General features: G+C 38.8%; 1 protein-coding gene across 13 annotated transcripts in view; it reads right to left on the reverse strand.

Annotated features, from left to right (window-relative positions):
* CDC42BPB (CDC42 binding protein kinase beta) overlaps positions 1–14,410 on the reverse strand; it is a 99,793-nt gene that overhangs the window by 24,934 nt on the left and 60,449 nt on the right. For all 13 annotated transcript variants that reach the window (XM_074825172.1, XM_074825170.1, XM_074825168.1 and 10 more), the window contains exons 10-21: positions 13,581–13,747; positions 13,362–13,481; positions 11,347–11,480; positions 7,244–7,486; positions 5,445–5,555; positions 4,757–5,001; positions 4,471–4,576; positions 3,779–3,903; positions 2,876–2,981; positions 1,119–1,267; positions 434–528; positions 266–345 (exon numbers count right to left, since the gene is read on the reverse strand). In XM_074825172.1, coding sequence (XP_074681273.1) covers positions 266–345; positions 434–528; positions 1,119–1,267; positions 2,876–2,981; positions 3,779–3,903; positions 4,471–4,576; positions 4,757–5,001; positions 5,445–5,555; positions 7,244–7,486; positions 11,347–11,480; positions 13,362–13,481; positions 13,581–13,747 — 1,681 coding nt within the window. The remainder of the gene's footprint in view (positions 1–265; positions 346–433; positions 529–1,118; positions 1,268–2,875; positions 2,982–3,778; positions 3,904–4,470; positions 4,577–4,756; positions 5,002–5,444; positions 5,556–7,243; positions 7,487–11,346; positions 11,481–13,361; positions 13,482–13,580; positions 13,748–14,410) is intronic.

Raw genomic sequence — 14,410 nt, forward strand, 5'->3', positions numbered from 1 at the left:
TATATATTATTTAGGCAAACAGTTGAGATTAACCTAAACAAAGAAGCTAGAAAGGGAAATAATTAACGTGAACTTCTGGGAATATTTCCCAGAGGTGCCATCTCTCTACAAAAAGGCAAGCAATCTGACATCTACTGGGCATCCATTCTGTGTCACACTAATTTGGCTAAAAGTCCAGATCCAAATGTGCCCAAGCATTACTTTTACATAATAAAAATATAATTCAGTTATCACATTTTTATAGTTATTTTATGTAATAACTCACTCTGAAAGTCAGATCACGTGCAAGAGGAGAGGTGTTGAAATATTCAAAAATGGAATCTTGAAAGTCTGGAAGTTTAAGACCTAAAACCCAAAGCAGAACACGCTTAGCTAAAAGGCAACATTGCAGGTGTTTATTAGAACACTGTTAAAACACAGTAACTTTAATTACCTGAATCTGTTCTGTATTTTTCTTCCAGTTTTTTCTTCAAACCTTCCATCTCCTCCAACAGTTCCCTGTTTTTTGCTTCCGATTCCTTTAATTTACTAAAGCAACATAATATGATCAAAATGCAATCTGAAACATCTCAAAGGCAGGAATGCACAGGGTTATTTATTTCTGGTCCTACATCTCAGAGTTTTGGAAAATGCCTTTTTTTTTTTTTTTTTTTAAAGACTGATTAATTTTATTTTTCCCCTGAATAGGCACCTCACTACTTGACTAGATGGTGAAAACTGTACTTGAGACTCCTGCTATCCTTGCAAGAACCTACCAAACAAAATTATTCTAATAGCAGTTTGGCTTTTAATTCCCAAGAATATATCTACTCTCCTGTTAGTCTATGAAAAGGTACTGGATTTCCTTTGAATTTGCTCTTATGCTTTTTTTTTTTTCTCAGGTGCCTGAGATCTGTATCTTATTAACCAAGCTATTTACAACGGTGAAATGTTTACTTGAAGAAATTTTTACAGTTCTCATTTGACTATATAAGAAATGTGTAGTCTGTAGAATGGGATCTTTCTGACAGAGTCCAATATCCCAGGCACAAAGGGCCATTTTAGGAAAGTTGTTACTATTCTAACCAGCAGTTTAGAGCAGTACATTAAAACCCAAACAGAACCATAGCCGTTATTACCTCTCAAAAGAGATGTTTGCATCTTTAACTTTTCGAAGCTCTTCTTGAACTAGTTGTTTGGCACGAATTTCTGCATCAAGGGCAGACTGTAATTCCAGCCTAGCTGACATATCCAACTTCTGACTGCGTCGCACTTTCCAAAGTGGATCCTGTTGCAGTAAATTACTGAATATTAACATCAACTGTCTAAAGGTATTTCTGTTCTTATTCAAAGACATAAATTAGCTTTCACACTGATTCAGAGAATGTTTTTTTAATTAGTTATGGACAGTATACCTGCTGCATGGAAATCAGTCAATAGTCTGACTTCGTTACACAAAAACAAAGTAATGAGCAATTTTTATATTGGTTAAACCACTAACACAATATGCTTGAAACCAAAATGCTGGATCACTGAGCGTGAAAGTCAAACTGAGAGAACCCATTGAAAATGGCTAGTTTTCATTGTCCAATCTAGAAGAGAGTAAAACTTGCACAGTGACATACCAGACTTTCAAACATGAGATGTCAATATTTAATGTAAACCATACTAATCTAAAACATATCAAGAGTGGCAAAACCATGAAAAAAATGAAATATAATCTGCGTCTTGAGATACCTAAGATACCTAGAACATTTGCCTAAACAATCCTTACACTCGCTAAGTAGCATACGCTATGCTTCTGCATACAACATGCAATTCCACCCTACTACCCCCAAAAGCTAATATTCTGAGCTCTTCCAGGCATTTTTCAGTGTGGACTACATTTCTGATATTCCTTAATGGATACCTCTCTAGTCACACATGAACTTGCAAATACCAGTCATGACAATAGGAAACATTTTTTATGTTGAGAAATAATTGCGTTAGATCAGATTCTGCCAAAGTTACAAAACCAGCTGCAATATAAAGAACAGACAGCGTTCCTTATTCTGGCAGTAGATAAGAAGAAAATGCCAACTACGTGTGATCCAATCTTTCTTCCTAGTAAACCTCTCAATATTATAATAATCTCTTGATGATGTAGGTAAACATTAGCTCACAGGAAGTTGTAACTTTCTCTTATTCTCTCCTATTTATAGGATTGGAAGGGGTGAGTAACTTCTTACATGTATAAACCAGCAGCAGATGGACTCTTTGCATGGCAGACTTTGCTGACTGGCACTGCTAGGGACATGAGCTTTCACGCCTAGCTGCAAATGGCCCTCCCTTTCCTTATGCAAGTATTTACTACCTGCTAAGGCAAAACATCTTTGTTTTCATCTTTGTAACCATACTGCTTTGTGAGAGCTCTTTTATTTTGCAGTTTTGGGGAAAATTATGGCATAAGGTCTCATTGTTCTTCATGTAAATAAAGCTACGTGCTCTCAGTGTGTCACTAGTTTGTAACAGTATCAACCAGCTAATACTTGTTCACAAAAAGAAAACTTACTTTGTTATCTCACTGTAACAGCAATTAAAATTATTCATTTGCATCTAACGTGGTAAGGTACATTTCTGTACTACTCTTTAATGGTTTATATTATTGTTCTCTCCTCTGTACTGTTTAAAGCAGTTTGTGATGGCAGATATTAGCATGAAACAACAGCCCCCTGTAATTATCAAATTCTGATTAGATTACCTAGATGGATTTCACAAGCAATAGATAAAAACTAGAAAGCAGAGCAGAGGATTTATTAGAAAAGAATTCTGATTATGAACAGATAGCTGAAACTAAAAATGTAGCTTCCTAGACATCCCCAGGACAGTCTGAATGTTTAGCAAACATTTTTCTTACCAGTGTTCGTGACCCCAGACTGGAACTTCTTAATGATTCTAGTTCTTCTGTCATCTTGGAAGCTAATGCTTGGAGATAGCCACGAGCATCCTTCTCATCGCTTACCCTGTTGTGCAATTACAAAAATCTGTTACTTAAGAGTTTCATGGCTCATAGCACCAAATACTGTACCACCAAATAATCAGAATGTCTGCACTGGATTTAGGGACATAACAGAAATGGACAGAGTAGGGAAAACTCTCCCAGAAACAGAAGACTGAATACATCTTAGATTGCCTGCTTTAGATTTTTCTTTTATCTGATTCTCTTGATTGTGGCAGTTACTAGGGAAACTGAAGTTTCCCTTCTGCCATCAGTAAGAGTTCTGCAGAGATTCACTGTTATTGTTTGGAACACGATCTGCATATTGCTTGCTCAATTTTTATAAGGGTTACCTTCAAGCCCTTCTTATCTTGCATGCTGAAAGCACTTGCACACAGCTTGCTAAAACAGCAAATAACAGAAGGAAGAACTGACCTGTGAATTAAGTGCAAGTGTTTGCCTAGTACAGCTAGCAAGGTGCTATATGTTAACATGGACCTTTTAAATCATGACCACCTTCCTGAATGAATTTATCAGAATATTCCAAATTGGATGATTTAATGATCTCTTTAGAGACTGAAGCAAGTTGACACCAAAACCCTCTCCTTCCTACTTAACAGCATCTGGCAATTTCAATTGTTATTACTACTCAGCAATACTACAAAGCAGATGAGAAACAGTTAATCAACACTCAGAACTGCCATGCTTTTGGTGACCCCAGTCACAGAGAAAGGGCCTAGCTATACATTAAAAAAAAAAAAAAAAGCCAATCAATATCTCAAAAGTTGAAAGTGGCCATCTGGATCTCTAAACAGCACATACCACTGAATAATTTCTGCAATCTGAGCTTCCCAGTGAGCAACAGACTCCTTCTTTGCTGCTAGGTCTTGGAGCTCATCTTCTAGCTGTCTGTTCTGTTCTGTTAATTTGTCCACAAAGGAGCAGAGCTGAAAGAAAAGATTCATTTCACTTGTGACTTATGACAGTTTCAGACTTTTTACATATGTCTATGTCTATATATACCTATAGAATCTGAACAGACAAGATCACCCTGGGCTATCTGGAAGTTCCAACACAGACCAAAGAACTGGAAAGGGTTTCTTTTTTTGTGCACCTGGAGACCAGCTCCTGAGCATAGAAGAACACATTGCCAGTTCACACAAAACAATCCAGAACAAAGGAAAAGAAAAAGCAAGTGTAGAGGTCATTGAGAGGAATGAGGTTTAACTGTAAGCCATCAGGAAGGTAGGCATTCTTTGTAAATGCTTCCCTCTCTGTGCAGCCTTCATGAGCCCTCTGAGTCGTGGGAATCAATCCTCAAAAGAGCAATACTGAGATGCTAAAGTTACTGTTTAGCAAGATCTCTGACATTTATATGGTGAAAACAATACTTGTTTTATTCAGATACTGCCTGAACATTCACAGATCCTGTTCTGATCAATAACTTGACTGCTTCAACATCAGAAAGTAATGAAGAATTGTATTTTCTAAAAAATGTTTCCTAAAATAATTACCCTCTCATTTTCTGTTGTTAGCTTTTTGTTATCTTCCAAGAGCATAGATCTTTCACGCTCATATTTCTCTTTCATTGTTCCTACTGCTTCCTCCATTTCACTGTGCCTAAGGAGAAGGACAAGAAATAGAAACATACATACTGTAACCTTGCTGAACCTGTAGACTGGGATTTTCAAAAAGGAATAAACAGAGTTAAGGTGAAATACCAATCTGCACAGATACCTATGCAATGCAATACACAAACAAAAGAAATCCATAGTTAATGAATCATGCCCAAAAGTTTACCTCTCTCGCTTTGTTTTCTCTAATTTATCCTTTAATATCATGATCTCTTTCTGAAGTGCAAGCTGATGGCTCTCTGAATCATGTACTTCCTTTTTCACGTTTTTTACTTCCAAAACATGTGATGCTTCTCGTCGGACCAACTCCTCTTCATAAAATAAGATTTTCTTTTCCAGCTCAGACTTAATTTTGGAAAGCTCCTGCTGATGTTCTAGTGTGGCACCTGCTGCTCGGCCTCCCTGCTTCAGCTGCAGAAGAGGACAAACCCATCAGGAAGAGACTATGATCTTTATATTTTGGGAATGTTATTTAAAATTAGAATTGTCCAATTGGTGACACTTGGGGAAAAAAAAGTGATTTAAAAGTTGCCTGTCTCCAAGCATTAAGTCCTGTGACTGCTCTGCTTACATGATCCTAATAAGGGGTTCAAATGAGTTGCAGAGGTCACAGATTTGGCCCACCCTGGTTTAGTATCTGCTTAGAATGAATATGAACTGGACATTTTCAAGGCATTAGTGTCCAATGAGATATTAAAATCTTTCAAGCAAAAAAGCAAATAAATCCAAACAGGTTAGGTCATGTTTCTAGCAAGGCTGTAGTTTTTAAGCCTGCCACAGGTATCAACAGTTGAGTAAGCAAAATTATTGCAGCTCCTGTGCCACGAGTAAACTTTTGTCAAAAAGCATGTAACCTTTAGAGCTTCCAGTTCATTTTCCAGTTGTTTGGAGAAGACTTCACTGTGCTCACGAAGCTTGCGTTCTTTTGATGCTTCTGCTACAACTTCTTCAAGTTGGGCTTCCAGCTGTAACAAGAGTAATTTTAAGTCATTTCAACACAAGGTAGTATTGTCTGTATCATTCATTTCCTTTCCTCCATATGAATGAGCTGCATGTTTTCCTTATTTCTAAGTTACACAACTATAACAATCTTCTCAGGATGTCACAATAATTGTTTTACCTTCAGTGATCCAGGCATCCATTTGTCTCACGCAGTATAACTATTACTGTATGACTTTTTGTACTGATACGAACTACACCAAGTATGTTCAGAGATAGCATTAACAGAACTGTGCAGTTAAGAGAAGGAAATGGCACTAGAAAGTCATTGCAGTTGTGAAAGACGAAAGTCTCCTACATTTACAGGTCAGCTCCATGCCTCAGTATCTACTAAGGCAGCTAAAAAAATCCCAACCTTTGAGCCAAATTATTGCAAAATACTTCAAATATGAACACTGAACACCTTTACCTTGGAATTATGGAACAAAATAAGCTCGATCATCCATTTATCAACTTCAGAAAGCTTATGAGAAAGACAACTGTGATTTAGTGGCAACTAAGGCAACTGTTGCAATTCAAGCAATAGTGGCGCAGTTTTAAAACCTGACAGGAAGAGTTAAGATTTATTTTTATGCATTCAATTCAACTAGCAAAGTTGTTTTAAAAAGGATTGTATTTAAAGTTGTTGGTTAAGATAATGAATTTACAGACTATTTTCTGAATAGAAGATTGATACAGCTGTTGGGAAAACAGAGGATTTTGTAGGAACAAGGAGAGGAGATTATAAAGCCCTGCATGAAAATATTTAACTGAATAAGCAACAACACTTGAATGACTGCTGCACTCTGCTCTACAGACGTGGTGCCACAGCCCTATGCATCAAATACGGTGTCACAGCCCTTCACCTTCCCCAGTTAACTACCACTTCTAATTCATGGATAAAAATCTGAGAAACTTAATCTCTTACTACATTTTCACAGACTGCCCTTCAATTTGCTAGAAGTTTTCTAGCAATGCTTATAAAGCTCTTGATTTTCTCTTCTACAATTCACCCAGAGAATACATAAAATTTGATGATTTTTCAGTGATTAAAACACTCTGTGTTAACCACAATAGCTGTTTCTTATGCCCTTTTCTGGTTATCTACTTCATCTTACGTAAAACTATAAATTGCATAGAGTACTAATTGGAAATTATCCTTCTTAAAGATATTACAGACATTCTTTACAACGACTAACTACAGAGGAAGGAAAACCACATATTTAGTCTATATCACTATTCCTCCCTCCAGCTGAAGAGAAAAATTCTGTTAAAAAAAAGAAGTCCGAATACTCTAACCTTAAAGCACATGAAGACATTAAGCTTTCTAGGTTTCAAGCTGACTATGAGTCAGAATCCACAAGAAACAAAATACAAGAACTAAGAAGCTGGCCATATACAAGAATATTTCCTCCAGATTAAAATCAGCCTGAGTACAAACAAAAAAAGAAGACTCTGTTCATTTCCTGATACATCAGTGAAACATTTAGAAACAAATTCCAGACCTATTTTGTGAACTGTAGCAAAGTCATATGGAAGAGTTACTGGGGCAATTTCTTACAGATGGACAAAGTAAATTATTGGTAACAGTCCTACTTTTTCAACACAATCACATATGAGATACTGAATAAGCAGCAGCTGAAGCATGTTATTATTAGCTATCTTATCAAGCTACCTCTTTTCTGATCTTCTCTGATTTACGGATGTCCTGTCGCATAGCGTCAATTTTCTGCATGCTCACTTCCACCTCTTCTTCTTTGTCGCGAAGTTGCCGGGACAGCTTCTGCTTTTGAGACCGCAAGTCTCCCATCCTCTCACTGAGCTCGGAGAACTCCTGCACAGCTAGCTTTCTTTGCTGGTGGGCATCCCTCAATTCTTTGGATTGCATCTTTAATCTCTCTGAGGCTTCTACAAGTTGCTGGTTTAAATAAAAAAATGTAATAAAAAAAAAAAAAAAAAAAAGAGTCATTTGAGCTCCATATATCTTTCCAAGAAGACAGAAACTGGACCTACATAAGAATGACTTGAAAGCTCATCCATCTCACATTAACTGCTAAATATGATTTCTAATTCTTAATTTACACTTTTTTTTTTTTTTTCCTAGCTAAGGAGCTGCAGTAACATACCAAGAGAGCAGCTATTCTGCTTCTAGTCTGGCAGCTCTAAGAGTACCTTTGGTGTTCCAGAAGACTTTCTTATAAATCTGACTACACAAGGCCACCTCACTTCTAAATAATTTAATTTTAGATTACCACCATGTACCTGCAGAATAGTAACCTTTTTAAAAGGAATGTTTTAGCAGACAACGCATTCACCAAATACACTGTACCAGCACCGAGATGTTGCAGCAAATCTTGTGAAATTCTTCAGAAAACTGAGGAAGATTCCTTAGAACAAACTGTGATGCTCTAATACTTTAAAGTATAAAAGCTGTTTTCTTTACAGCAAGTAGTTAACAAAAATTAAGATGATTAAAATATAAATTCAATGTTCTACATAAAATCATTTGAGAGTGAGAGAAAAAAAATAAGAAAAAGAGCAGAACTAGACAACAGAACATACGTATACTGGCCAAGGAACTTCTAAAACTTTCTGCCATTAGTAGAAGTACTGCAGGAGCATTCATTAACTTTCCAAAAGGCATGTGTTCAAACCAGGAGGAGCAGATTTGCCTTCTCTGCTACTCCTACACTCTGGTAAAAAACCCTTATCAGTGGTTAACATTCAGATGAGATTCTAGTGGACAAAAACCCCAGAGGTGTTGGCCCACAGACCACTTTTGGGTCCATCCAAATGCTCCTTGGAACAATATGGCTGCTAGACTTTTCCAAAACTATCTATTTGAATACAGGTAGCTTTTTTTATGTTAATGAAAGTGGTAAGTTGAATATGCAAACCCCTATTTTACTGCAAAATATTTTGCTGACTTAAACTCAGATACTGATACATTTTAGGAAGCAAAGGTGTAATTTACACAATAGTAAATAAACTCAGTAATTACATAAAAGTCATCCTCAGCCTTAAGCAATAATTAAGCTTTTGGTGTTACAAAGATACGTGGGATCAAGCTGGAGCAGTGACCTAGCTCTATAACTCTTTGAGAGATATATATACAGATATATATATATGCTTTTTGATATCTACAGGACTGATGACTAAGCACAGATCAGAGTAATTCCTGTGTATATTATGATAGAATCATAGAATCATATAGGTTGGAAAAGACCTGTAAGACCATTGAGTCCAACCGTTAACCTAACACTGCCAAGTCCACCACTAAACCATGTCCCTAAGCGCCACATCTACATCTCTTTTAAACACCTCCAGGGATGGCGACTCAAACGCTTTCCTGGGCAGCCTGTTCCAATGCTTGACACAACTGTTTTGGTGAAGAAATTTTTCCTAATATCCAATCTAAACCTCCTCTGGCGCAACTTGAGGCTGTTTCCCTCTTGTCCTATCGCTTGTTACTCGGGAGAAGAGACTGACACCCACCTCGCTACAACCTCCTTTCAGGTAGTGTTAGAGAGCAATAAGATCTCCCCTCAGCCTCCTTGTCTCCAGGCTAAACAACCCCAGTTCCCTCAGCCGCTCCTCACAAGACTCGTGCTCTAGACCCTTCACCAGCTTCGATGCCCTTCTCTGGACACGCTCCACCACCTCGATGTCTGTCTTGTAGTGAGGGGCCCAAAACTGAACACAGTAGTTGAGATGCGGCCTCACCAGTGCCGAGTACAGGGGCACAATCGCTTCCCTAGTCCTGCTGGCCACACCATTCCTGATACAAGCCACAATGCTACTGGCCTTCTTGGCCACCTGGGCACACTGTTGGCTCACATACTGCTGGCTGTCAACCAACATCCCCTGGTCCTTTTCCACCAGGCAGCTTTCCCACTCTTCCCCAAGCCTGTAGTGTTGCGTGGGGTTGTTGTGACCAAAGGGCAGGACCCGGCTTTGGCCCTTCTAATTTTCTCCCAGCATAACCTCATGACATCTTTGTAGTCCTCCTGACCTGCTTGCCCCTTCTTCTAAAGGTCATAAACTCTCCTTTTTTCCCCCTGAAGTCCAGCCAAAGCTTTCAGACAGGCCAGCCTTATTCCAGCACATGGGTACAGCCTGCTCCTGTGCCTTTAAAATGTCCTTCTTGAAGAATGTCCAGCCTTCCTGGACTGCTTTGCCCTTCAGGACTGCCTCCCAAGGGACTCTGTCAACCAGGCCCCTAAACAGGCCAAAGTCTGCCCTCTGGAAGTCCAAGGTGGCAATTCTGCGACCCCCCTCCTTACTTCTTAGAGAATCGAAAACATGATCACTATGTCCAAGATGGCCTCCAACTGTCAAATCACCCACAGGTCCTTCTCTGTTCACAAACAACTGGTCCAGTGAGGCACCTTCTCTAGTTGGCTCACTCACCAGCTGTGTCAGGAAGTTATCTTTCACACACTATGAGAACCTCCTGGACTGTTTCCTCTCTGCTGTATTGTATTTCCAGTAGATATCTGCTAAGTTGAAGTCCCCCAAAAGAACAAGGGCTAGCGATTGTGAGACTTCTCCTGGCTGCTTATAGAGTATTTTGTCTGCCTCTTCATCCTGGTTTGGTCTGTAACAGACTCCCACCATGATATCTGCCTTGTTGGCCTTCCCCTTGATTCTCACCCATAAACACTCAACCCTATCATCACCATCATTAAGCTCTAGACAGTCAAAACACTCCCTAACTCACAGGGCCACCCCACCACCTCTCCCTCCTTGCCTATCCCTTCTGAAGAGTTTCTAGTCACCCATTGTGTCACTCCAGTTGTGCGAGTCATCCCACCATGTTTCCATGATGGCAACTGTATCATAGTTTTCCCGCTGCACAATGGCTTCTGGCTTCTCCTGTTTGTTGCCCATGCTGTCTGCATCGGTATAGATGCACTTCAGCTGGGCTATTGATCCCACCACCTTTTTGGGGGGAGAAGCTTTAATTCCTACATGACCATTCTGAGGTGCTTCAGTGGTTTCTAACACATCAATAACACTTGTGTCTTTGCTGCCACATGGATCTCCATCCCCTACCTCCACTGAGATGGCAGACTAAAGGATCTTGCTAGTACGCCATCCCTCAAACATTGGTGTGTAACCTCCAGGCTTATCTCTAGCAAGCCCAGTTTTATCCTTTTCCCCCTTCAGATCTAGTTTAAAGCTCCTTCAATGAGCCTGCTAACTCCTGTGCAAAGATCTTCTTCCCCCTTTGAGACAGGTGTACCCCATCTCTCACCAGCAGGCCTGGTGTCGTGTAAACCAACCCATGATCAAAATCCCCCAAATTCTGCCAGTAACACCAGGCTTGAAGCCAGGTATTGATTGATCTGTTGGCTCTTCCTGTTTCTTCTCTCATCATTCCTTGCAACTGGAAGGATAGAGGAGAACACTGCTTGTGCTTCTGATCCCTTAACCCATTGTCCCAAGGCCCTGAAGTCTCTCTTGATGGCCCTCAGACTTTTATTGAAACAGTTATGAATAATTTAACAGTCAAACTAAAACTGTTCTTTAGGTGTTAGGTGTTTAGGTGTTTAGCAGAACACATTTGACATAAATAAGATGCCTATCAACTTCCAAAAAAGAAAGTGTGTTACTTTGGAAAACTACTGTATTGCTAATGAAATTAGCAGGTTCACTAACATCTCTGTATAGTTTTGAAATGCAGCATTTAAAACACTAAAATCACAATTACAACAGAACTGTTCTGTAACTACTTTACATGACCATTTTCAAATGTATCTATCTTTGGATGAATACCTTATGAAGGTCCTCCTTTTCTTGCCGCAGTACTCTGCACTGCTTTTCTAGTCCTTTCAACTTGTGTATCGAGTCTTCATGTTCTTGTCGAAAAGCCACTGCATCTGCAAGCTGTCCTTCCAGTTTACTTATATCTGTAGATTAATACATATTAAAAGTAACTGGTCCCAAATTTACACCAATAAAGCAAGCAACACTACTCAAGCAAACTGACATCACTTTGCTTTGAAAATCCACTTCTTTCCTGCTTCCACCATTTTAGACTGTTTAAGGTAATTTTGGGGCATTGATACCTCCAAATAATTTTAATTTTCTCAGCCTATTGAAGAAATCCTCCCAAAGACTGTGATCTCTAAGTGAAAAAGCCTTAGCACAGGACTTTGTTTTGTTTTTGAGGAATGCAACATCTAGTCCTTAAACACACTGAAAAAAAACTTGAGCTGTTCTAATTCCAGTTCTAGCAATTTATCTCCTAAATAGTTTTCATCGTATGACAAGAAAGGGTACAGTCAGTCATTAGTGCATCCAGCAAGACAGGAAAGGACTATTTATTTCCTAGAGTAGATAAGAACTAACAATCTGGGAAAGAAATACCATCCTGCATGAGGCAAGCTGGAGACCTGACTGCCCATATTCCTGGCAGTATGTTTTCATGGTAGTTCTCTCTCTACTCTCAAAGAAAATTAGACAAATCTGATTTGAAATTATCACCTTTTGAGTGCAACAAACTAACCACCTTTATATACGTCTGCTCGGTCTTAGAGCTGGTAAGAAAATGAGCTGTCATTCTCCATTTGGTTTTAATTACTACTTCTTTTAGAAAAAAATAAATAAGAAATTGCACAGGGAATAACTGTCTCATTCAAGTTCCACTGATGCCTGTGGCAGAACAGGAAACTGAACCTATGTATTCAGGGATCCCAAGCACTGCTGTAATTATTAAAGTATTATTCCTTTTCTCACTTCAGCACAAACTTCCTCCCATCCTACATGAACCAATACTACTTCTTAAACCAGACCATACTGCTAGTTTTCATACTTAACAGGGCACCACTGGCTGAAGAGCCAGATAAACCTGAACATTTGAAGAAGTAGTACCTTAATCTAACTATTTGGACTCAAACCTAATTCCAGAATACACAAGAATAGCTTTTTTTGGAAGGATAATCTGCATAGGAGAGCTGAGCCAATTTTTGCAATGCATGCACCTACAAAGGAGGTATATTGCCAAACTGTGGGGTGGAAAAAATCAGCACCAGCAACTCAGCATCTGAACTCACTTATGCATACTACAGGCCCCTATAAACCTCTCAGCCAAGTCATTAGGATTCAAAACACCAATTTGTTTATCACTGATTCCCACTTAAAAATTAGACACTAACAGGAGGTTTGTATGGATAAACTAATAGCATTGTCAAGCAACAGATTTTCAGTGATATGGATGAGTCAGTCTTCTCTCAGGACAGATGCCAGTATTTGTTTTTCTGCAATGCTCAGTGCTTCCTAATTAATGCATCACCAGACAGAAATACAAAGGAAGCAGGAGCTCAGAAATATTTAAATGTGAACTATTATTATACATCCCACCAGCTTTCCCCTTATGTTACTAAAGAGCAACTAGTCTTTCCTCCCCACTGCCTCTTACACCAGCCTCCAAGTAAAACCCTTTCAAAAAAATACTCCCCCCAAAAAGGAGTGAGAGAACAGACTCTCCTAAGACTTTTAGGGAAACGAACATCAAACAAAATATTTAACTGAACCCATTCACACAACTTATCGTACTCTAGACTCCCCCTCTAGTATATGCTATCAGGCCAAGCAAGTGGAAGAAGAAAGTTAAGTGCTCATCTGGAAAAACTCAAATGCCTCTTAATATTGAGCAAGACTTAAAAAAAATCCCTTTTTTTTAGCACCTCAAGAACATTAATCCTACTTATTGTAAAAACACATTACACAACATTGCTAGTAGCAGCAAAATAAATTGCATTTCTATAATTACCATGCCAGAGGCTTACCTGTTAATTTGTTCTTCAACCGCTCAATTTCTTCATTTAATTTTTTAATCTCCTTATCACGGCTTGTATTTACTGTAACACACACTGGACCTTGGAGGTTCTGCATTGTCTGTGTAGATTCTTAAAATCAGAAAACAAAGGAAAAGGTTTTCAATAAAATACATCCCAATTCCTCCTAATGAGCAGAACTAAGAATCCAAACAAATATAAACCACTAACCTTGCAGTCTTCTGTTCAAATCCTGCTTTTCTTGCTCTAATTTCCGTATTTTTTTTTCATAGCCTTCTATTTGTGAAGTGTTCTTTAAGTCCCGCTGTACATCCATATCTTTGGTTACAGTGTCAGACTGCATTGCACTCTTTAAAGTGCCTCTATCAGATAAAGAGCTGAAAACAAATACATAAGTTAGAATATTTTAATAAATACTCACAGCAGTCTATAACAGTGACATGCTGGGATTCCACTAAATACGCACCTTAAATTTGCAAGAACAGTTAGAGCAGTAATTGTTATTGTTGAGACAACTGTCAGGGTAAAGTTATTATTCCCTAGCTACTATGTATGGTGCTGTAGAATTAACACACCTACATTCAGGACTTTAATGATGCGGACGTATATTCACTTTACAAACTGCCTAAATGATTGAAAATGTTAACTCTCCTATGCCAAAGGTTACTAGTACCTGACAGTGAAGTGGGCAGGTAAGTGTACCTGCACTGAGAAAGCTGGGAAACAAACCCAAGAGTTTAAAGTGTGCCAAAGATGAATTTAAGCTAAGCCACATGATCTCACTCTGAAAAGGATGAGATGTGTGTACTGGGTTCTTTCTGAAATAGTATTGCATGATGTAACAAACCCCACCAAAGGGAAATAATGGAATAACAAATAGGGCAGAATAACCTTAAGATCAGAGACATGTTTGAGGGATCTCTGAAGTCAGATGGAGGCCATTTCAAAGATGTACAAAGTGAGCTACTTTGCTCATGCTCAGAACTATCTATGTTAACTCAGCCTACCAGCAGGACTTTGGAGCAATGACCTAATCTTGA

The sequence above is a fragment of the Strix aluco genome, chromosome 4, assembly GCF_031877795.1.
Source record: "Strix aluco isolate bStrAlu1 chromosome 4, bStrAlu1.hap1, whole genome shotgun sequence".
Taxonomy (NCBI): domain Eukaryota; kingdom Metazoa; phylum Chordata; class Aves; order Strigiformes; family Strigidae; genus Strix; species Strix aluco.